We start from the raw sequence: 22,263 nt of genomic DNA on the forward strand, positions 1-22,263 counted from the left end.
CAATGGCTTCTTTTACCATCACCCTTTAAAAAAAAGATGTTAGCATCTGTGGCTCTGGAACTTTTTTTCCCTTCTGCTTCTTCTTGGAATTCCCACTTATTTGAAATTCTTTTTTTATACTTATAGTTTTAATAGACAAGATGGTATATAGCTCAAGGTAGAACTGTGAAGTCAATCAATCAATCAGAACAGAGCTGGAAGGGACCTTGGAGGTCTTCTAATCCATGCCCCTGTTGGAGGTCTTCTAATCCACTCCCTGTAGCAGGAGACCCTATACTATTTCAGACAAGTGTCTGTCCAGTCTCTTCTTAAAAACATCCAGTGATGAAACACCCACAACTTCTAATGGCAAGCTGCTCCACTGGTTAATTGTCTTCACTGTTAAGAAGTTTCTCCTTAATTCCAGGTTGCTTCTTTCCTTGATTAGTTTCCATCCATCGTTTCTTATCCTGCCCTCTGGTGCTTTGAAAAATAAGTTGACACCTTCCTCTTTGTGGCAACTTCTCAAATATTGGAAAACAGCTATCATGTCCCCCCTAGTCCTTCTTTTCTCTAGACTCACCAACCGTTCTTCTTATGTCTTTGTCTCCAGACCTTTAATCATCTTAGTTTTTCTTCTTTGCACTTTTTCCAAAGTTTCAACATCTTTTTTATAACGTGGTGCCCAAAACTGGATCAGTATTCCAAGTCTGACCTTACTAAGGCTTTATAAAACGGTACTAATCTTTCACATGTTTTTGATTCTACGCCTCTCTTTATACAACCAAAGATTGTATTAGCTCTTTTGGCTGCTTCCAAATACCGCTGGCTCATATTTAAGTGATCACCCACTAGGACTCCAAGGTCCCTCTCAGAGTTACTGTTTTTCAGCCAGGTTTTGCCTAATCTCTACTTGTACCTTTGGGGTTTTCTTTTGCCCAGGTATAAATCCTTGCTTTTCTCCACATTAAATTTCATTTTGTTGAATAGGGCCCATTATTGGTTGTTGATGCTCTCTGAACCTGGTTGCTTGTTTGTAGACATTTCATTATCCAACTAGATAACATCAACATTGACTTTTTTCATGATTGCTAAGTAAATCACTCTAGCTGTTAAGTGAATCATGTGGTCAAGAAGTAAATCTGTCTTTCCCCACTGATTTTGGTTGTTGGAAGCTGCTGGGAAGATTGCAAACAGTAATCATGTGACCTCGGGATACTGCCACTGACATAAATACATGCTTTGCCAAGTGCCCAAATTTTGATCATGTGACCAGAGGGATGCTGCGATAGTTCTAAATGTGAGGATTGGTTGGTCATTTTTTTCAATGCCATTGTCACTTGAACCACTAAACGAGCAGTTATATGTCAAGGACTAACTATAATTCCTGTCCAACTACTGGCTAAAATGGGACTTTTGCTCAAGAAAGACATAGCAGCCATATTCTAACAGTGGAATAACAACAACAAGAACAATAATAAAACACCATCAAACAACATCTGCCTATCCCAGATCCTTGGGAAAGATTGTGGATAAAAAATTCAAAACTGTTCTAAACATCTGATTGACAATCTGACTATCTTCTTCTTCCTCTCTCTCTATAAAAATGGATGTGTGTGTGTGTGTGTGTGCATATGTTTCAGCATAACTCTTGAATGCCTCAAGCAATTTCAATCAAACTTGGTACACTTATCTTGCTGGAGAAAAATATTGTGGGGGTAAGACACCCCTCGATGTGTGTGTGTGTGTGTGTGTGTGTGTGTGTTGGCACGCAGGTGGCACGCAGAGCCCAGCTTAGCTCCACCGTGCATGCGCATGCACTTCCCACCAGCCGGCTGATTTTTGGGTCTCTGTCGCACATGCATGGGGGTGGTGGAGGGAGCCCAGGAGTGTGCGGCGTGAGCCCTCCCTGGGCCGTTTTGGCTCCCAGGAGGCCTACTAAGCCCAAAAGGGATGTGTGTGTTGTGCGTGCATGTGCAGGGGGAGCAGGGGGGTTGCGTGACACTATAGATATTATTAATTCCTTTTCCTGTCTAAATCAATGTAAGGATAGGCTCAGTATAATTAACAAGCAAAAGAGAATCTAAGGACTATAACATATAACAGATACATAACACTGAGAAAATCAAAAATATTCCCAACATTTGATGAAGTAAACATCCAAAAGGCTTTCCAAGCAAGACAGATAAAGAAAGATCTCAATCAAGAACATTAATAAGAAAACACAAAAAGAAAATAAAAATGATTTTTTTCAGAAGTCCAGGGAAATCATAAAAAATATATATTTCCAAGGGTAATTATGGAAATCTGATAAAGTCAAATGAAGTTAAAGGAAACTTGAAAGATTATAATAATTCCCTTCACAAATGAGATTGCAGAATGGGGAAAAAAAACATTTGGAGATAGTAAATGTATTCTGGACAAATTCCAATAGGGACTGAGGTAGAACATGAAATAGACCAGCTGCCAAGTAAGAATTCAGCAGTAACAGGTTGACCCAGTGACATTTTTTAATCCTGTAAGAGAAGAATCATTTAAACTGCCCCATGGTCCTATCTCAAAAGATATGGAACAAGATGATATGGCAGAGAAATAGGAAATAACAGCCATCTGTCAGTTTTGAAGAAAGAGAATGCAAGAATATATATATGCACTAAAACAAAACCATATATAGAAAAGAGAAATACCAAGTGAATAAACATATTTCAGAAAGCAAATAACACAAGATCAGAAATTGCAATATATTCCACCTTGAAGGAATTAAGAAACCATGCAGGGATGCCATAGAATTTGCAAGAACTGTTCCATACATTGTGTGGTAATTGAGGGGTGATTTGAATATTTGAAGGATTGAGAAAAGAAGGGAAGGAATTTCACAGTTTCTATGTACCCCATGGCTACCCCAGATCTCAACAGCAGAGTAGCCAGACAAATACCAGCAACTCCTTTTCTAACAGAGACCCAAGTTTGTGTTTCTATTGTGAAGCCCCAGGAAAAACTAGCCAAGACTTGAAAGATTAGAATTCTGAAATAGTTGCAAAGCCTACTGGCCACATAGAGTAAGCAAATCTTCAAATCCCCCAGAGTAGCCTCTTTGGAGAGCTTTGCAGACTCATTTTCCAAGAACTCAGCAGGAGGTTTCCTCAGATGATTAAAAAGAGCTCAACGGCCAACCACAGCCCAGTACATTTTATTATCCTTGTTACTCTTCATACAATCTCTGGCTTAGAAATATAACTCTCCACTGTTTTAGATAGCGGGGTAATAACCAACTTCATAGGTAAGATCACAAAATAGCAATTTACCTTTGCTTATGAAAACTATTGAGGGCAAGCACTTTGAGATGATCCTAACACCTAACATCCAACACCTTGGCAACTCACAATAATCATACATAATTATTGTCACTGTTATAACGACCGTATGTGTTCCCATTGTGCTGAACACTGATTGGCTGTCAATCCATGATTTAGAGGTCTACTGGAAACAAGGGACAATTTATGTGTTTTTAATCTCAAAACTGCCAACTGCACAATTTGCAATCTTCCCTGTCTTACATGTCTTCTGCAACCCTGAATCCCCTTCCTTTCTAGAAAAAGTATGCAAAATTTGCTGATTTTTTTGGAGTGATATGGGGGTGGAGGGGAAAAGAAGCAAAACATTGCATGTTTATGTTAAGGCATGTTAACATAAACATGAAGCTCAATTGGCATATTTTGATTACAGACAGAAAACAAATGGTTGATGCAAAAGTTCAATCTCTATTACCTGACAGGCACCTAGAAACATGGAAGGATGCCCAACATTCTCTGAGTTTTGTAAATGTTTAAAGAAAGTTCTAGCCCCAATTGTGGTTGTATGTGGAGAACTTTGTATAGGGGAACAGTCAACTGTGTAATTTGAGACTGTGGTTTTCTAATTACAGTACTTCTAAGTTTTGGAAAACTTTATTTTAGTTAATAGATAAATGAGATTTATTTGTCATACGTAAATCTTTAGCTTCAAATGGAAAACTGGAGAGAAAAACCAATTATTATAACAATACTTAAGGTGCTATGCCTCTTATTAACAGGATAAATAGACCAAACTGTTGATTCTTGCAGAATTTGCCTATAACACATTTCTCCATTGGCAGCTGTCCCTTTCAGGCAGTCTGTGCTGCCACCCCCAAACCTTGCCCTGCAGAAGTCTCCGATCTGCTCTTCCTCATGCCTCCAATTTCTTGTAGGAGAGATAATTGCTCAGCTCCTCTTAAATGAACAAGATTTGGCAAAAGCTGCACACAAGCCTGCTACAGATACACACAAGCAAGAGTCTGATAAGGTTGTGGATAGGAATTTGGTGTGTGACATTCCATTAAGTTGTTACCTTCTGTCTGCCTGCCTATAAGCTGGTCTCTTGGCCTCTTCCCAGTTACCCAACAAAGTAACCCAGTGGCCTTTCATGGGCAATTGTCTGCTTCAATGAAGATTCAACCGTTTTTTATCAGTTCCGGCTTGTTCATGAGAACAAAAGAATAGAAAATGGAATTTTACTTTTTCTCTAGCAACCATAGCAAGCCTCTGGATACATTGTGGAAGAATGTGGAATATATTAAGGCTAATGAGTGCACCAAAATATCTGCTTATTCTTCATTTACAACAAACAAAGATCCTGTGATAATTGAGTGTGGAGAAAGAGATTGGACCACAATATGACTGAGTCAAGGGGTGCGTTCTTCACTTAAATACGTACACATGTATTATAAGAGTAGCAGAATTAGGAAATAATTAAGTTGGAATTAAGATTGAAGGTTGAAAAACTATCAGTTTAAGATACATTTTGTTAGCTAAAGTAAAGACAATTTACAAGATCCACTCCAAAAGTGAAAAAATCCAGATTAATGTTAAATATTAAGAAGACAAGGGTAACGTCAATCAGCATGTTTACTGGACTTGCAATGGATGCGAAGAATTGAAGTTTTGTTCCTAATTGTCAAGAATAGGCAGACAATGAGTCAATGAAGTAAAGAGGGGAGTAGTTCTAGAGTGACAAAAGACTCTAAATACAAAACCCAAACTCATACCCATCTGTGGAGTATCTTTTGCATTATAATTATGAGAATTTCTTTGTTGAAATGAGCTGAGTTTCTACTGGAGCCACAGTCCCTAATGGGTGTCATCACAATTTTCCAAATATACAGTTGAGAAAAGAAAGACAGAAAATAAGTGATATAAATCAAAAAAGCTTTTTTTTTGCCTTGCGTGGAGAACCTTGCAAACTTGTATTATATTAGCTACAGAATTTGAAGAAAAACAGATAAAATTGAGTTGGCTTGAACTCTCTCATCAAATGGTACAAATTTATATCAATATATCCATATTGATGGATGGATGGATGGATAGAAAAGGATGGTCTTTCAACTATCTAATGGGCATCTTACATTTAGCTGCTGCCATAGATCACAGGCGGTTTTTCTTCTTGATAATATAGAGAACGATTGCAGAAGAGCTGATAGTGGAATGACATACCCACCCAAACCAGAGATTATCACTTCAATATGACATCAAAGGAAACGTGTGAAAGGAACAGTTGCTCTTACTTTCTTCCTTTTTTTTCCTGCCTCTGATCACGCAGGTTAAGTGGCTGATGGTAGAATCGCTGTCAAAGGATGTCAGCTCCTGACAAGCCTTAGAACAGAAAGACGCTATTTGCATGGAAAACAGCTCACTCTCTTTGATCACAGCTGCATACTGCAAGCTGCACCTGCTTAAAAAAAAGAAACAGCTTATGCAGGCTACATGTTGCTTCTGTAGTCAAAACAGGAGAAACAGCGGATAAGTGCTGACTGAAAAGAGAGGACATGAATTGCTGACCCCCTTTTGCAAGTGAGTGACAAACTGCCTATTGGCATGCAACGTCAGAGAAATCAAAGCACAAACCCCAAAGAAACATCATTCAGACAGATGCTCGAGGAACAGGACAGTGGCGGTATTAAATGGAGAAGAAAGTGGTTTGTATTAAATGGAGAAGAAAGGCAGAAAGAGAGGAAAAAATGCCAAAAAGCAATGTGAATAAGTTGCTGGGACCATTTAAAATGCCAGGTTTTAAATCCCTGGTCTGTGGGACTGTTACGACCACAGATATCCACAAAGAAGCATGAAATACCTATTTTGCAACTCATTCCTTTCAGATCACAACCCAAAGGCGCTTTTTCGAGAGGCAACTTGACTTCCTTGTTTTTCTTTGAAGAAGTTTGCTTCTTATCCAAGAAGCTTCTTGAGGTCTGATTGATTGATAGGGGATGGAAGGATTTACGTATATTCTTTGCAGACAGCTGATCATTTGCATTCTTTTAGAGAGTTGTTGAGGCCACTTGGAGGCTTGTCTGTGTCCTCCAGTTGCCAAGCATCTGAATTTTGATCATGTGACCACTGAGATTTTACAACAGTTGTGTGAAAATAAGTCTGTTTTTTCAGTGCTGTTGTTAACTTTGAACAGTCAATAAATGAACTGTTGTAAGTTGAGGCAGATGAACCCCCCCCCCCCAATCCATGGAGAAACATTAATTACTGCTCAGACTCTACCACCTGCTGTGGCTTGGGGCAGACCGTAATCAACCAGGAAGGACAGGGACCTAAAACACAGGTGGTCGGGTTCACAGCTCCAGTGACCGTGCCCATTACATTAGGGCTAACAGTTTTGAACTCTGCCCAGATAACTGGGCATGGATGTACCCCAGGTAATTCCAAAGGATATGTACAGCTGGAGTAATCAACTTTGTTAATTTAATTATTTTGGTTTTGTGGAAATTGCTTTGTGTTGTTTTTGTAAACTGTCAGGAGTCGCAATGAGCTTGCAGAATGAAAATACTTGTAAGTAATAAACAAATTTGGTTAGCTGTTGCTTTATCAAGATTATGGGTGAGCACTGGGAACATATTAGAACCCATAGCACCTTGAAAGAATGGAAAAGATGAAAACTAACAGTGAAGACAGAAGCACTGAAACAAAAATGTTGTAAGTATTGTAGGAAGTTAAAATCCACCCCTCTACTAGAAAATGAAATATTTTAGGAAATATTAAAAGGACAGAATATTTCCTCCTAAAAGGGAGGCAGAAATTCATCCCCCCTTTGTCAATGGGCCAGTCTATTCTACATAACAAAGATGTACCTCCTTCAGGAGAACCCATCTAGCAAACAGAAACTCACCACATGACATCTGGGAAGATTATACCAGCCAGCAAGGCAAACAAGTTTGTGTCTCAGGACAGCCTACAAAGTTACCGTGTTTCCCCAAAAATACGACAGGGTCTTATTTTCTTTTTACCTACAAAATATGGCTTGGGCTTTATTATGGGGGGAGGGTTTATTGTTTTGGGGTTGCCGGGCGGCTGCTCTCTTGCGAGCAGGCTCCCGAAGAGCTGGCACAGCTTCATGGGCGAATGGCTGTGTTGCGCTGTCGCAGCAGCGCAACCCAACAGCCATAAAGTGACCACACTCACGAGCAGCTACCCGACAAACCCCCTTTGCAGCCAGGCACAGTGCCATTCACTGACCTAGAGGTATTGCCAAGCCGCATGAGCATCTGTTCGCTACCACCCAGCTCTCGCGGCTTGGCGCCTTCCAAATTCCAGTGAATGGCACTCACAGCTGGAGAGGGGGTTGCGCGAGCGGTTGTTCCGCTCTCACTCACCCGCCTCCCAGCCTCACGATGCAAGGCTCAGCTCTCATTACGGAGTCAGGGCACCTCCGCCGCTGCTGCAATTCCAGCCTGGCGTTTTCCATGGCTTCCAATCCGAGTCTTTTGGCAGTAGCCGCTCTGGGCGCATGCTCTATGGTTGTGGGCCAGCTGCCTGAAGAGCGTACAACCATAGAGCATGCGCCCAGAGCAGCCACTGCCGAAAGACTCAGGTTGGAAGCCGCGGAAAAGGCTGGCCTGGCTCCGTAATGAGAGCTGGGCCATGCATCGTGAGGCTGGGAGGTGGGTGAGCGAGAGTGGAACAACCAGTCGCACAACCCTCCTCTCCAGCTGTGCAGAGCCCCATTCACTGGAATTTGGAAGGCGCCAAGCCAGCGCCAAGCCAGCGCCAGCGCAACACAGCCATTCGCCCATGAGGCTGTGCCCGGTTCTTCGGGAGCCTGCTCGCAAGAGAGCAGCCACCCGGCAACCCCACTCTTTAGCTGGGCACAGCGCTGCTCACCAACCTAGCAGTATCCCAAAGGCGCCAAGCAATTCAATCACCTTTGCCTCCCCCCAGGTTCCCGTGGCTTGGCACCTTCAGGATACTGCTAGGTTGGTGAGCGGCGCTCTGCCCGGCCGGATGTGGGCGGTTGTCCAGGGGGCTTATATGTGTGTGTGTGGGGGGGTTATATTTTTGCCCACCAGAAAAATGTGGCATGGCTGTATTATGAGGACATATCGTATTTTTGGGGAAACACAGTAGCTAAGCCCCCACCCCCAGGGAGTTTGACAACCAATCAGAATACATTTCTTACACAGGAACAGGAAACAGAGAGGTGGGGCCCAACAGAGGGCATAAAACTCAGGCTCTCTCAGAGTCTCAGCCTTTTTCTTTTCTGCTCAGGCACTCAAGCCATATGATCCTGCTCAGGAAGTCAAGCCATATGATCCTGTCCATCATTAAACCATCTTTCCAAGTAGTCTCCATGTTTCCAGTGTGTTTCGGTGTGAACTGAACTCAGATGGACATTTCTTCCTACACTATAAGCAAATTAATATAAAGTATGTATCTATCCACCAGAGGATTTTTTTCCACCCAATTTACTCTTAAAATGGGAGGACTGTTTCACTTTGCTGTTATTTCTTTTCTAGGCATTTTCATAATTACAATATGAACGCCAAGAAGTGATCAGAAGATACATGATACAGCTGCATTGCTGAAGCTCAGTTCTGGATGAAAGAGGTACTGAGAAATCCCTTAAAATTCCATTATGAAATAAATTATGGAACCTGAAGATAAAGACTAGAAGGCTCATCCAGAATTGCAGGTAAAAGTTTCCTCTCCCCCTTCTCATCAAATCCTTCACAGAACTTCCTGAAATCAGCATGCAGTAAAAATTTAGAAGAGGTGAAGTCATGGAAAATTGGATGCAGGAACCATATTGTTCTTCCTTTGTTTGCATTTTTACAGAACATCCAGTTTTACGTAGTTGGGCAGGCAACCATTCCCCAAATCTTGCTGGCAAGAAATTAAGGAAAGAAGGACCAGTATTTGTGTCTTTCCTTAGCACTGATTTCATTCATGTTTGGCTTAGTTTTATTTTTTCTTTTAATCTAGCAACTCTATGTCTCCTTTTGGAATTTCCAATGTAAGAGTTTCTAATTTATTAAAGAGGTGTTAGTGGGGTGGGGTGTGTTTTCAACTTGCTCTTCTCTATTCAAGTCAAACCCTTCAGTTCTGAGCTTAAGCCTTAGGTGTTGGTGGCACTTTCTTAAAGATCACAAGATTTGTGATCTTTGTCTTCAGCTGAACTCACTCCTCAAAAAAGCAATGCTGGCAGGTAATTACTATGCTCAAGGCACAACTTTTGGCTGCTTTCAGTGAGGTTTAGCAAAAATTGCCAGGTGGGCAATCTTTTAGCAGCTCTGTATGTTACAGAGGTCCTGACTGTACATTCATTAAAAGGATCATACAGTTCAGACTAAAGGCTTACTTAGTCCAGGATTCTGTTTGCACAGTGGCCAACCGGAAGCCTGAGGGAAAAGTCTTTTTGAAAAAGAGGAATTTAACTGACCACATTGATCATGGGCTTTTTCAGTCCATTAATTTAGAAGATGAATCTATCTGATTTCTTGATGGATATAACAATTCCATTAGTTCTGTTTGCTGTTTCAGTTCTACTTCAAGAACCTAGAACTTACTTTCTAACTTTACTTTAAATGTGCTATGAAATGAACGTATATTAGAACTGATTAACCTTGCAGTGCATTACATTGTAGACAATGCAGACATTTATAAAATTCTGCTTTCACTTTGTCATTATGGGGTACTGAGTGTAGGTTAATGAGGGGAAAAAAGGAATTTCAACAACTGTAGAATCAGGCTGCAGCATAACAACATAGACAGAAGTGAAGGGGGTCTGAATACTTTCTGAATGCATTGAGTATGAAGCCTTAAATCAAATTCAGATTAAAGGTAGTCCTTGGAAGCCTCAAGCTGTCATAAAATGTCACACTGCACCTTCTCTGTGGTCACATGACTGTATTTTGACCACTTGGCAATCATTTATTCAACCCTCTCTCTGGTAGCATTCCTTTTTTAAAATGTGTTTTCGCTGGATATACTTTAGCAAACATTTATTTTACTTCGTTGTATTATTTAATCTTATTTTTTTATGGATTGTAAAGATTGCTGTAAGATCTTCTAAGTCAAGCTTGTACAACATACAGCTTGCCAAGTAGCTTTGCAGAGCATGCCAGCTTTTTCTCTTTTTTTAAAGCACAATAAATTCACTCCTGTCAAATAATGCCATGAGGGATTTGCCACCAATCCTCTGAAGGATATGCTATCAAGCATTTCTGATGCATGCAAACCTCACCATCATTGCTGCCTCCGATGCTGCTACCATTCTGCTAGTCATGGAACAGCTGATTGGCATGCCGGATAGTCCTATGTGGTCCCTGATTATGTTTAATTTATCAAAATGGCCCCCTCCAGAGGTGGAATTCAGCAGGTTCTGGAGAATCGGTAGCGGAAATTTTGAGCAGTTTGGAGAACCGGCAAATACCACCTCTGGCTGGCCTCAGAGTGGGGTGGGAATGGAGATTTTGCAATATCCTTCTCCTGGAGTTGGGTGGGAATGGAGATTTTTCAGTATTCTTCCCCTGCCATGCCCAAGCCACGCCCACAGAACCAGTTGTAAAAAAAAATGTGAATTTCACCACTGGCCCCTTCCCCTCTACAAGTTGTGCAGACATGCTCTAGATCAGTGGTCTCCAACCTTGGCAACTTTAAGACCTGTGGACTTCAACTCCCAGAGTTCCTCAGCCAGCTTTGCTGGCTGAGGAACTCTGGGAGTTGAAGTCCACAAATCTTAAAGTTGCCAAGGTTGGAGACCACTGCTCTAGATGGTAGAAAGAGCATAAAGCTTTTTTAAAAAAAATTACATCCAGTTTGATAAACCATAACAAGTGTCATTTTTGTGCCCCTGTATATTATCATGTGACCATAACCTTTTTTTCAAAAATCTTATATATGCCCAGGCAAACAATCTTTGCTGATAGCTAAAGCTTCTTCAGTTAGAACTGAAGAAACTTCTTGGATGAGAAGTAATCACTTTTTTAAAAAAAACAACCCCCACCAAGAAAGTCAATTTGCCCTTTGGAAAAATCTTGGGACAACCATGACCTGGATGATCGGCAATTTCCATAGAAATTAAAGTATCCAAGACCAATTCTAAGAGACAATGAGAATAGATTGGAAGTATTTGTAGAATAGTAATAGCATTTAGACTTATATGCCACTTCACAGTGCTTTACAGCCTTCTCTTAAACTGTTTACAGAGTCAGCATATTGCCTCCAACAATCTGGGTCCTCATTTTACTGCCCTCGGAGGAATGGAAGGTTGAGTCAACCTTGAGCCAGTGAGAATCGAACTGTTGGCAGCTGACAGTCAGCAAAAGTAGCCTGCAGTACAGCTGTATCACTACAGCTCTGCTTCTCCATTAAATGGAAATGGAAATTAAATACATGATGAAATTCAGAGAAGCTTATGAGGAAACACTTAAGATATCTCCAATCACCATGCGAATCCAAACCTTAGTCTTAAATCCATTCTATTTTTAGGATACTTTGACAGCTAAGTAAATTTTTGCTTACAAAAATTTACACTGGAATCCAAAATGCATGAAAAAACAACTGCTGCTAGAGCTTTACTGACCATAATCAACTGCTGACTGTAGATAATCCGTTTTGTTTACAGGATGTTGTGCAAAGTTAGCCTGCTTGGTTAAATAGCAAGTTATTTGGGCAAACCCTGTCCTTAAGTTGTTGGAGGGGAAACAGATTTTTATAGCAGATGTATAAACAGAAAAAGTAAAGCTGGCTAACATCCATTAGATTTCCAAGATATACTTGTAAGAATTATACCATTGTTCATGAGCAGCCATATGATTTCATAGGTTACTATAGGCATCAATTAATAAGACCATAACAGTAAGGTAAAGGTTCCCCCGCACATGCGTGCTAGTTGTTTCTGGCTCTAGGGACAGTGCTTAGCTCTGTTTCAAAGCCAAAGAGCCAGCGCTGTCCGAAGACGTCTCCGTGGTCATGTGGTTGGCATGACTAAATGCGAAGGTGCACGGAACACTGTTATCTTCCAACCAAAGTGGTTCCTATTTTTCTACTTGCATTTTTTGCGTGCTTTCGAACTGCTAGGTTGGTAGAAGCTGGGACAAGAAACAGGAGCTACTCACCCCATTATGCAGCGCTAGGGATTTGAACCCCTGAACTGCAATCTTCTAATCGAAAGCTCAGTATCTTACCCACTGAGCCACCGTGTCCTTAACATAACGGTAAATACTAATAAATTAAAAATAATTTTAAAATAGCCCATACCTCTCATCAAATTGACAAATATAAGATTTTATTTGAAAAAGGGGGATTATTTTTTATTCTTGCAATTACAGAAACCATCTAGGTTTGTCATGAGTGACACAATACCATGGGCACTGCATTGCCAGCCCTAATGTGATGATGAAACTCTTTCATATAGTCCCGAATAATTCAAAGTCAGTAAAAGATGCAGTAAATTCAGCTATAACCGAGACTTCCTCCCATCTAGATGATGTCATCCAAATATGAAGGCCAACATTGGAATCTGTTCAGCTTCCAAGATTGGCCAAGTGGTAACACCTGTTGCAATGAATCAAAAATCTCCAAGCACCTTTACCTAATTTTAACCCTTGCAATGAGATTTTATTAAAAGAGGAGGCATGCATGCTTTCTTAGGAACATTCTCTAGACAGAAATGAAAAATAAAATCTACTAGACGTTTCTTTCTGCTCCTTTGTAAAATGGAAGTTGTCCAAAAATGTTTACATCTGTTCACAGCCGTACAGGCAAGTTACTCATGCATAGAAAGAAGATATGGTATAGTAAATGGATATAACCACAAGATTGGTTCTTCATTTATGAATACCAAATGTCACGCCTACAATATTTTTGTAACCAACTGTCATGAAAATGACATATTCCGTGACATATTCCCAGGCAGTTAGGAAGTGGTCAATTCTTCCCACAGCTTATTTACAAACCCAGTCAGCCAATCTACAGGAAGACAGAGATTATCTCCAGACAACAAAAGCGAGCTCAAGTAACAAACTCCATAGATTAGAGTATAGTAAATCTGAAAATCTACAGGAGAGGAAGGAAAGGAGAGGGGGAAAAAAACTGGCATATTTTTATTATAGGAGCCTTGACTTAAAACCCCTTTTTAATATATTTTTCTTTATCTTACTTTCTCCATTTTCTTTGCTTGCACTTTTTTTTATTTTTCATTCTCTCGCTGGGTTTAGTTTTCATTTGCTTTTACTGCTGTAATCTAAATAATAAAATTGTTTTTAAAAATTATTAATCATTATTTTTTTACTCTTCAACATTTTCATTAGTCATTTGGATGTTTTTATTAGAGCAGGCTGGACCTAAAACCACAGGAAAACTAATTTCAAAATTCTCAACTAAAATTATTTTCTTGGGATTGATTTTCCAAGAATGATTCATGTAGGTCAGCAATGTAACATAAGCAAGGATAAAGCAGAAAACAAACAAACAAAAAATCATTCACAAAATAAAGGGGACTGAATTTTGTTTGGCAATGCCAAGTCTTACAATGCTTTCTTAAGTATATCCCTCAGCAAATACAAAAGCCCCCAGGATTTAATGCCTATGGTGATTCTCAGTCATCCAGGTCATGGTTGTCCTAAAGGTGCCTTTTCAGGAGGCAACTGGTGTGTCTTGTTTTTCTTTGAAGACATTTGGCTTCCCATCCCAGAAGCTTCTTCAGCTCTGACTATACACAACATGCACACTAAGCCCAAGAATACACTAAGGCAGAAGCTTCTCCACCCCAAAGATAAAACACTCAGACACAAACTGAGCAATGTGGTATATGCAGTGACCATGTGCAGATCTATACATTGGAGAAACAAAACAACTACTTCACAAATGCATGGTACATAGGAAAACAAACCCATCAGGACAAGATTCAGCAGTTCATCTGCATTAAAAGACATAGTCCACTCTTTTGAAGACATCAAAGTCCACATTTTGGACAGGAATGCTAATTTGAAAGAACGGTCAGAGGCAATCTATGTCAAAATTGAACAGCCTTCTCTCAACGGAGAGAGAGAGGTGCAACATCATCTATCTCATGTCTACAACACAGTCCTTTCAGCAGTTCTAAGAAGGCTCCACACCCATTTGCACTACTCAAGTGATCCTGAGGACACAGATAAATCTGCAAGAGACCTAAAGGACTCTTTAAAAGAATGCAAATGACCAGCTGTCTGCAAGGACTATAAATCCTTCCATTCCCCACCATCCAATCAGAGCTGAAGAAACTTCTTGGATGAGAAGTGAAATGTCTTCAAAGAAAAACAAGAAAGTCCAGTTGCTTCTTGAAAAGCATCTTTGTGACCTCAAGACTTAGCTTGAATTTTTTTAGAAAAATCAAAACAAGATCAAAGATTGGCAGCCAGGAGTATTATGGACTTGTTTAGCAGAAGGATCAAATGGAGTGGCAACATGCTATACGAGCTCAGGGGTTAAAGATGCAATTTTCCACCTCGGTGCACTTGGCTTTTCAACATAAAATGCTGACAACACCTACAGAGATCCTTGGATGACCTGCTTCCTATGTTTGCCATGTAACCATTGTAATTTGGAAAGAGCTTTATTATCAACTCTATTCAGGTTTCAAATACGTTTTCAAGAATACATTCAAGAATAACTAATTACAATGGAACATTTGGTGGGGAGTATACAGTATAAGGGAGTATATAAGACAATAAGCATTAGAAAATTATTGGGCACAGGGTATGTTATTTACGGTGCTGCATATGCTGAATGTAATATTGCCAAATACTTTGTTGAATGAAACATGAAAAAAGGCCTTGGAAAGGAAAAACAACAAAACGAAAAAAGAGGCCAATTAAGCTTTTCAGACTAAAAGGTTCTTTCCAGGGAAAAATATTTTAATTTGCTCATTTTTTAACCCTGTCCAACACAAATTAACATATTGTATAACTGAAAAATGTTAGTTGATGCTTTTGCTTGGGTCTGTAACCGCTGGAGATTTTCTTTTAAAGAACTCACAGGAGAATTCAACATTTTCCATTTAGGGAGTTCAACCATATCCTAAGTGAAATCAAAACAAGTGCCTGGGATGGCAAAATTAGGCAGCCACTAGCCTTGTAATAAATCATGTATAAGAGCAGCCCCCAACCTTCTGGGCACCAGGGACCAGTTCTGTGGAGGGCAGTTTTTCCACGGGCTGGGGGAGTGTGGTTTCACAAACTGCCTGGACCCCACATGTGTGTGTATGCGGCATCCCTTGGTTGTGCAGCCCAGTTCCTGGCAGGCTGTGGACTGGAGCTGGTTGATGGCCTGTGGGTTGGGGACTCCTGATGTATAATAGCCAACCTGAAATGATCCAGACTATGACTGGTAAATTCATACATACATACAATAATATGGTTCAAAGGCATTTAACTCTTCAGATTTTCCCTCAAAAAAATGAATATAAATGGTTGAAGCATAATTTACTTAATGCAGATTTATTACATTTTGCTTAAAACCTATTTACTGTGCAAGCTTATTGAGATACAGTTCTACAAATTATTTACTTTAGCATAAGCATTATGCAATATCATTTTCCAGACAATGTAGTGTAATTCTCTCCCTCCGTATAATGCTCTAAAATACATAGGAAATCATTTCAACCACATTTGAAAGGCAACAGATTGTGGAAGATAAACTAGAAAGTCAAAACTTTAACCAAAAAGAAATAGGCAGTCTACAACTAATTGAACAATTTGAGAACCTATGTGCCCTGATGGTTCTCCTCAACCCACAAATAGAGCAATGACATGATTATTCTATTGGGCTGGAGAATAATAATAAAGAAATGAAGTTATTTTCAATTTAATTATTTTTCAATTAAAGGCAATAACAGGAACTGCAGTGTCCTTTGCAAAGGGCACTTATTAGAACGATAAATCCCTTCACAAGAAAGGTGGATTCATCTACAAGGATTCATGCTTCTCTAAATAACTTCCACAAAAATAACTACCGGTAATAGATCTAAAATATCCAAATCATCACAGGATAATTGTCTTCTTCCTAGGCATGTTCCTTGAGCATGTGGTAGTTGACTGAATTAAGTTTATTGAATTATTTTCTGAATCAATTTCAGCCAGTATTTAGAACTACTTATAGTTTACAAGAGACCTTAGTTGATTTGTATGATGAGGTCTTCTATATCTGCAAACCACAGGCATGTTTTAGAACAGTAATTTTGCTTTCTGTTTTCTAAAAGTACACAGTATATTGAGTTTACTATGGCATTCACTCATATATTGGAGTTCTTTAAAATTCTAACTTATCAGGACTAAATAAGCTGATATAAAACATCAATTCTGCAGGATCTTCTAGTCAACAGAGGAAGCTGCACTAATGTTTGATTTAATTTAGGGTTCCTAAATGTTTGAACTAGTGAGACAATATTAAGATTTTGAAAGATATAATGAACATTTCCCCAAAATATCAATGTATCAGAAGAAAAAGTTGATCCTACTTATCCTTTTTCAGGCAGCTCCCTCACCTCAGCTCCCTATCCTTCTTCAAGGTCCTTTGGGCACACTTTTAATAAAAACAATCAGCTTCAGTCTATTTTTTATTTTATTTTTGAAAACAGCTTTGGCACACATGCAGTTTGAAAGCATGATGGGAAATAAAAATGTACAGATAAACCTCATGTTGAGTTTAACTCCGGTAACTACATGAACATATCAATGAAGTATTGTGGACAAAAATACTTAAATGGTTTGTTACCTGTCTTCTGAATTTTTTTTAAAAAATCTAGCATTCTAATGTAGAATTTAACCCTGGAATTCCCCGTTAGTTAGTTCTAGGATGGGGCACTAACTTTGCTTAGTTTCCTTTACCTCAAAAAAGGTAAGCCAGGTATTTCCACCTGCTGAGACTTTCTTGAGAATAAAGAACTGTGTTCTGACTTCCATTTGTGGCATGGGAGCTTCCTGTTTGTTTTATTCTAAAGGTATCAGAAAGGGCATGATACTTAATGGATGCCAAGTGTCAATGGACCTCCAGAATTTGTGGGCATGATATTCTCCCAAGAAGCTGGGATCATAACTCAGGGCTTGGCGACTTACTATTGTGAAGAGACTCTTATATTTTGGAAAGCCACAAAGATGTCCTTAGACTTGCTATATAGAGACAGTTACAAAAATGTTTTAAGCCCAATAAAAGAAGAAAGCATTAAAACGAAACTCAAACTAACTGCCTTCTATTCCCTGGGGTATTAGAGAGGGAGAGAAGGAAAATCAGTCAGTTTTTCAAGATTCTGTTAACATAGATCAATAAACTTCCAATCATTCTTGAGCAACTTGTTTCCTGTCTTGGGGAAGGGATGATAATATAGCAAGAGCTTTTGAAGTACTGCACCCTACATATCTAGTGAATCAAGACTGAGAAATGAAACTTGGCCATTGTGCTAAAGTGCTTATTTTATGCAATTTATATCTCAAATGCATATAATAAGTACCTTAATAATAGCTCACGTTTCTAACACTCCCACAGATAATCAAGAGGAAAGCATAGCAGAATGTTTCTTAACTAAGGCAAACATTGATTATATTGTAGTGATACTAGGGACAAGGAAAGCAGTAGTTAAAGGACATATTAGCAGCCTCATCTTACTGCTGCTTCCTCATCAGTAAAGCATGTTAAGTACGGAGAGCATGCTAGACTGGATTCTTGGAAGGATAAAAAATGTAGATTTTTGTGCCTAAAATGTAAACTCCACAAGAAGAGTGTTTGTAATTTTTAATGCTCCTTTCCCCCCCACAACAACCCTGTGAGATGAGTTGGGCTGAGACAGAGTGACTGGACCAAAATCAGTCTCCTTGTTTCTAGCCTGGAGCCTTAATAACTAGACCAAACAGGCTCATCCTCTGTAAACAGGAAAAGGATGACACTGTTATATTCCAATATGGCAGGTTTTCTGACTATCTTCCTATTAACCCATATAATTTTCTATCATAGTTGAGCATATGTATGAATGTGGGGATATTACCTGCAATTTCTTGAGTCATCTGTAAAAGAGAGCCCTGTGATGGTTAGCCTGCATCCCAGGTTTGATGTATAAAATTGGAAGCAGGGGTTTTAGGAATGCTTGTCCCCTTGAATTATGTATAAAAGGATAGGATAAAAGCCAGCAATGGCTAAAGAACTTGCAGCTGTGATTTCACCTTTGTGTGTATATAATAATTTGTTTATCTATATTCCACACTGCTTAGCCACCCATATTCCTCCGGGTAGTGTACAATTTAAACAATGACCTCAAATAACAACATGACAAAGTAGCAACAATGGCATATTGGAAAATCTGCAAGAAATATCATTTGCCTTGCAAGCATAAACTGGTGGGAACACAAAATGGACAAATAGAAATTGAAGAAACTAAAGTGCTCTTACAATTCAAATAGACAAGTATCTGCAATGCAACACTTAACAATTGTTGATAAGAAAGACAAAAAAAGTCTGGATAGAGGATGTTCAAGTACTTGGGTAAGGCACAATAGAAGTAAAAACTGGGGAAAAAATAAAAACATACATAGATTTGCGAATAGAAGTAGAATGACTAGCAAAAGAAAGCAAAGTAATAAGAGCCTTGGTTCAATCCCAAACCAACTGTAGCGCAGTGCTTGAACACATCAGCCAATCACCAAAATCAATCAATTGCAAAAGGCAACTTTACTTGGAACTACCTATGTCCTGTGACAATATCTTTAACACTATCAACATCTGCCTACCCCAGGTCCTTGGGAAGAAGTCAATAAGTGGATAAAAATGCCAAGTCTGGTCTAAACTGCTGCCTTCCTTTGTGATCAACTATAATAATCTGTCAATTACAAAACGCCACACTGCTTGGATCTGCCCATATACTATGCCAATATATTATGACATTCTACGTTCTTGGGTAGAACTTAATTTGTATGAAGGCCAACTCCAGTTGAAAGATTATAAGGTGCAATTTCACATTGTGGTGTATATAATAAGCATACTTTCAATAGACCTTTTTACTTCTTTTCTACAAAATAAAACACCCAGAATCATAAAAAGAAGTACAGATTTAGAACTTACTTAGCTTTTTGAATCCAAATGCAGTAATCTGTGATGTAAAGGTCATTGAGAATATATGCAGGATCATTCTCCCGAAAAATCTTGTGAATATCTAGCAGACACTTCAAAATGGCACTTTTACCTGAAAGAGGAAAGAAAACATTAATTCATATAATTACAATTATCAATTTATCACAACAACTACTCAAATACTTGTAGGCAGAATAAATTGTTTTAAAGGTACTAGGGGAAATCATTAATTGTAAATGAGGTCTGTCCCATTCTTCCACAACCAACTTTCCTATCACAGGACAGCAAATGCAAAAAGAAAAAGACAAAAGAATCACAGCTAAGATTCCTGGGCAGTGAACAATCACAAGCTCTGTGACCAATTGTAGGCACAACGAGATTCTCTCTTAACCTGAACTTCCACCTTTTATTTTTATATAAAGTCTTGAATCCATTACTCTCTAGCATTGTTTTTAAGACAACGCATTTACACATTTAAAGACAACAATATATACTGTTAGACCTGGAAGCCATCTTTTGCATTTGGCCTTCAGGCCTGCCACTATTTCTACTGTGGGAAAATGGGAGGAGGGATTATATGGAGAATGGGTAAGATATAGTCAAAATAACATTCTTTCTCAAAGAGTCAAGGTTACCTTGCCCTGCAGCTGCAATGGTGTGACTGGGATGGATCTCCAGTTTTGGACGGTGCCTGATTGGCTCATGTGGTGGACATGAGGGTGCTGGGCAGGGACTTGAACGTTCATTTGGGTGGGGAAAACCTGGAAACTTTCAGATTCGGGTTTTCCCAGATGTGCCAATATGACATCTCTAATAAAATGGAACTTTGAGAAAACTCAAGCCTCGGAGTCTTCTTTCATTAGGGGTATTACTTGGAACCCTGGCATATACATTTAAAAATAATAAAATGTTCTAAAAATTATTGCTGAGAAATGAAAAAAAAGTTTCATATCTCCCAATTTTCTTTAAAAATCTGTGCTCGCTTTGTTGTTAATATGTTTGCTCTTCTATGTCAGAAGCCTTTTGGCAAATAAAGGTGGCAGGTTTACAGTATATCTCATAAGTACCATCAAACCATACCAAATGACTTACTTATATTTTATTTTAAATATTGTTTGGTAGTCCCTATTACTACAACAACTCATATTCACTCTTATTGTAAAATAATGTTTTATTATTTGCCTCAACTCTTCTGAAATCCATAATATGATCATGTACCAAGTGTAAAAGCTGAAAATTCACTCCTGTTAACTATTTGCTTAAGAACAGCCTAAGTTATTTCAATTCCATTCATAACACGAACAATGATCCAAATGAGCCAATCACATTTCATCTTACAATAGTTTCCTAGGTAACCTGAGACATCCAAATGAAAGCATCTGGCAATATGGAAAGAAATTAAACAAGTTTCATGTTGACTTTAAAACTGCTAAACATTTTTAATGAGTAGAGAGGCTAGACAACTCCAGGGGATACTGGGATGTTTTGGCTTTACCTATTCTATCCAACAATTTTTTTTGTTCCATGGTCATTTACAGGTATTCTAAAAAGGCTTTCAGTAGCACATTTTCAGAATTTGATCATAAGAATGACACATTATCTTTTAATATACATTTATGCAGCCTTCTATACAAATGGTAATGTTACTCATTGTTCGGTCTATCAAGAGGATATTTACTGGTGAAAAAGAAATCACTTCTGATAAGTGATCCATCAAAGGGAAGGACCTCTATTCCTCTTTGCATGTGTTACTTTCTGTACACTGTGAAACTACTATACCTACTATTTCTATATCTACTCTTATCAGGCCCAAATTTAACTCTAGAGGATTTGCCAAATAAACGGGAAGTTACAACTGGTTTTATATCTCACCCTGTATTATATACATACATACCGTATTTTTCGGAGTATAAGATGGACCTTTTCCCCCCAAAAAAGGTGAAAATCTGGGTGCGTCTTATATACTTAATACAGCATTTTTGGCAATTCCATCTATAGACACACTAACCTACATCCAGCCTACAAACTCCTCAGAATCCAAATCAACCACACAACTAACCAGAGACAGCACTGACCCTCAATGAACCCACACAAGCATCTCCCAACAAGTCCTATCTCTGAAGTATCTAAAATATAGATGTAACATTAAACTCAAAACCATTTGATAAAAATATATTATCTTACCTAATTTCAATATCATTATTGTGTCATTCCAGGCTCGTATCACTAACCCAAAGTGTCTGTAAAGTGGGTAGCACAGAACTCTTCTTCCAAAGGATATAAGGACTTCCGAAATGCTAGTAAAACTCTGCATGGAAGATTTAAAAACAAATGGTTATAAGAGATTTTTTTTAAAAAAATATTTAGTTCAGTATTGGTTAAGACTAAAGATAAAAAATTATCTGTAAAAATTCAGAATATAACAATCATGCTTTTAAAGAAATTTCTACATTGGTACTGATATATCTAAATGTATTTTCTTTAGAAAGATAACTTTAGATAGATAATTTTAGAATTTATCATACCTCCAACCAGCATAAAGTTGAGCTCAATTTTCGTATGTTCCATGGTGACTCGACCTTAAAGAGAAGGATATAGAGATATCATTTATAACATAATTCTATAAACTGGGCTTAAGAAAAGATAACATTATGTTTATTTATGGCAATCCTGAGGATATGGCTATTGCTAAAATAAAATGAAACCATAATGAACATAATTTTGAATCATCTCCTACATTGTTGGAGCTTGTTAGTTTTCTGCTAACCAAACAAAATTGGCTAAGACCCAAATGGATTTTACAGGACAAGTTTTTTTTAAAGAAATATTTATAAAATATTAATTGTTAATTATTTTATTATTAAATAAAAATAAGTATTAATTACTT

At 38.5% G+C, this 22,263-nt stretch overlaps 1 protein-coding gene across 1 annotated transcript in view; it reads right to left on the bottom strand.

Annotated features, from left to right (window-relative positions):
• The window catches only part of SHQ1 (SHQ1, H/ACA ribonucleoprotein assembly factor), an 85,776-nt gene that overhangs the window by 23,639 nt on the left and 39,874 nt on the right, over positions 1–22,263 (bottom strand). The window contains exons 9-11 of the mRNA XM_014056051.2: positions 21,902–21,955; positions 21,561–21,684; positions 19,368–19,488 (exon numbers count right to left, since the gene is read on the bottom strand). Of these exons, the coding sequence (XP_013911526.2) occupies positions 19,368–19,488; positions 21,561–21,684; positions 21,902–21,955 (299 nt within the window). The remainder of the gene's footprint in view (positions 1–19,367; positions 19,489–21,560; positions 21,685–21,901; positions 21,956–22,263) is intronic.

Source organism: Thamnophis sirtalis, unplaced genomic scaffold (assembly GCF_051295495.1).
Source record: "Thamnophis sirtalis isolate CommonGarterSnake01/CBP01778 unplaced genomic scaffold, rThaSir2_p1.2 scaffold_3, whole genome shotgun sequence".
Classification (NCBI taxonomy): domain Eukaryota; kingdom Metazoa; phylum Chordata; class Lepidosauria; order Squamata; family Natricidae; genus Thamnophis; species Thamnophis sirtalis.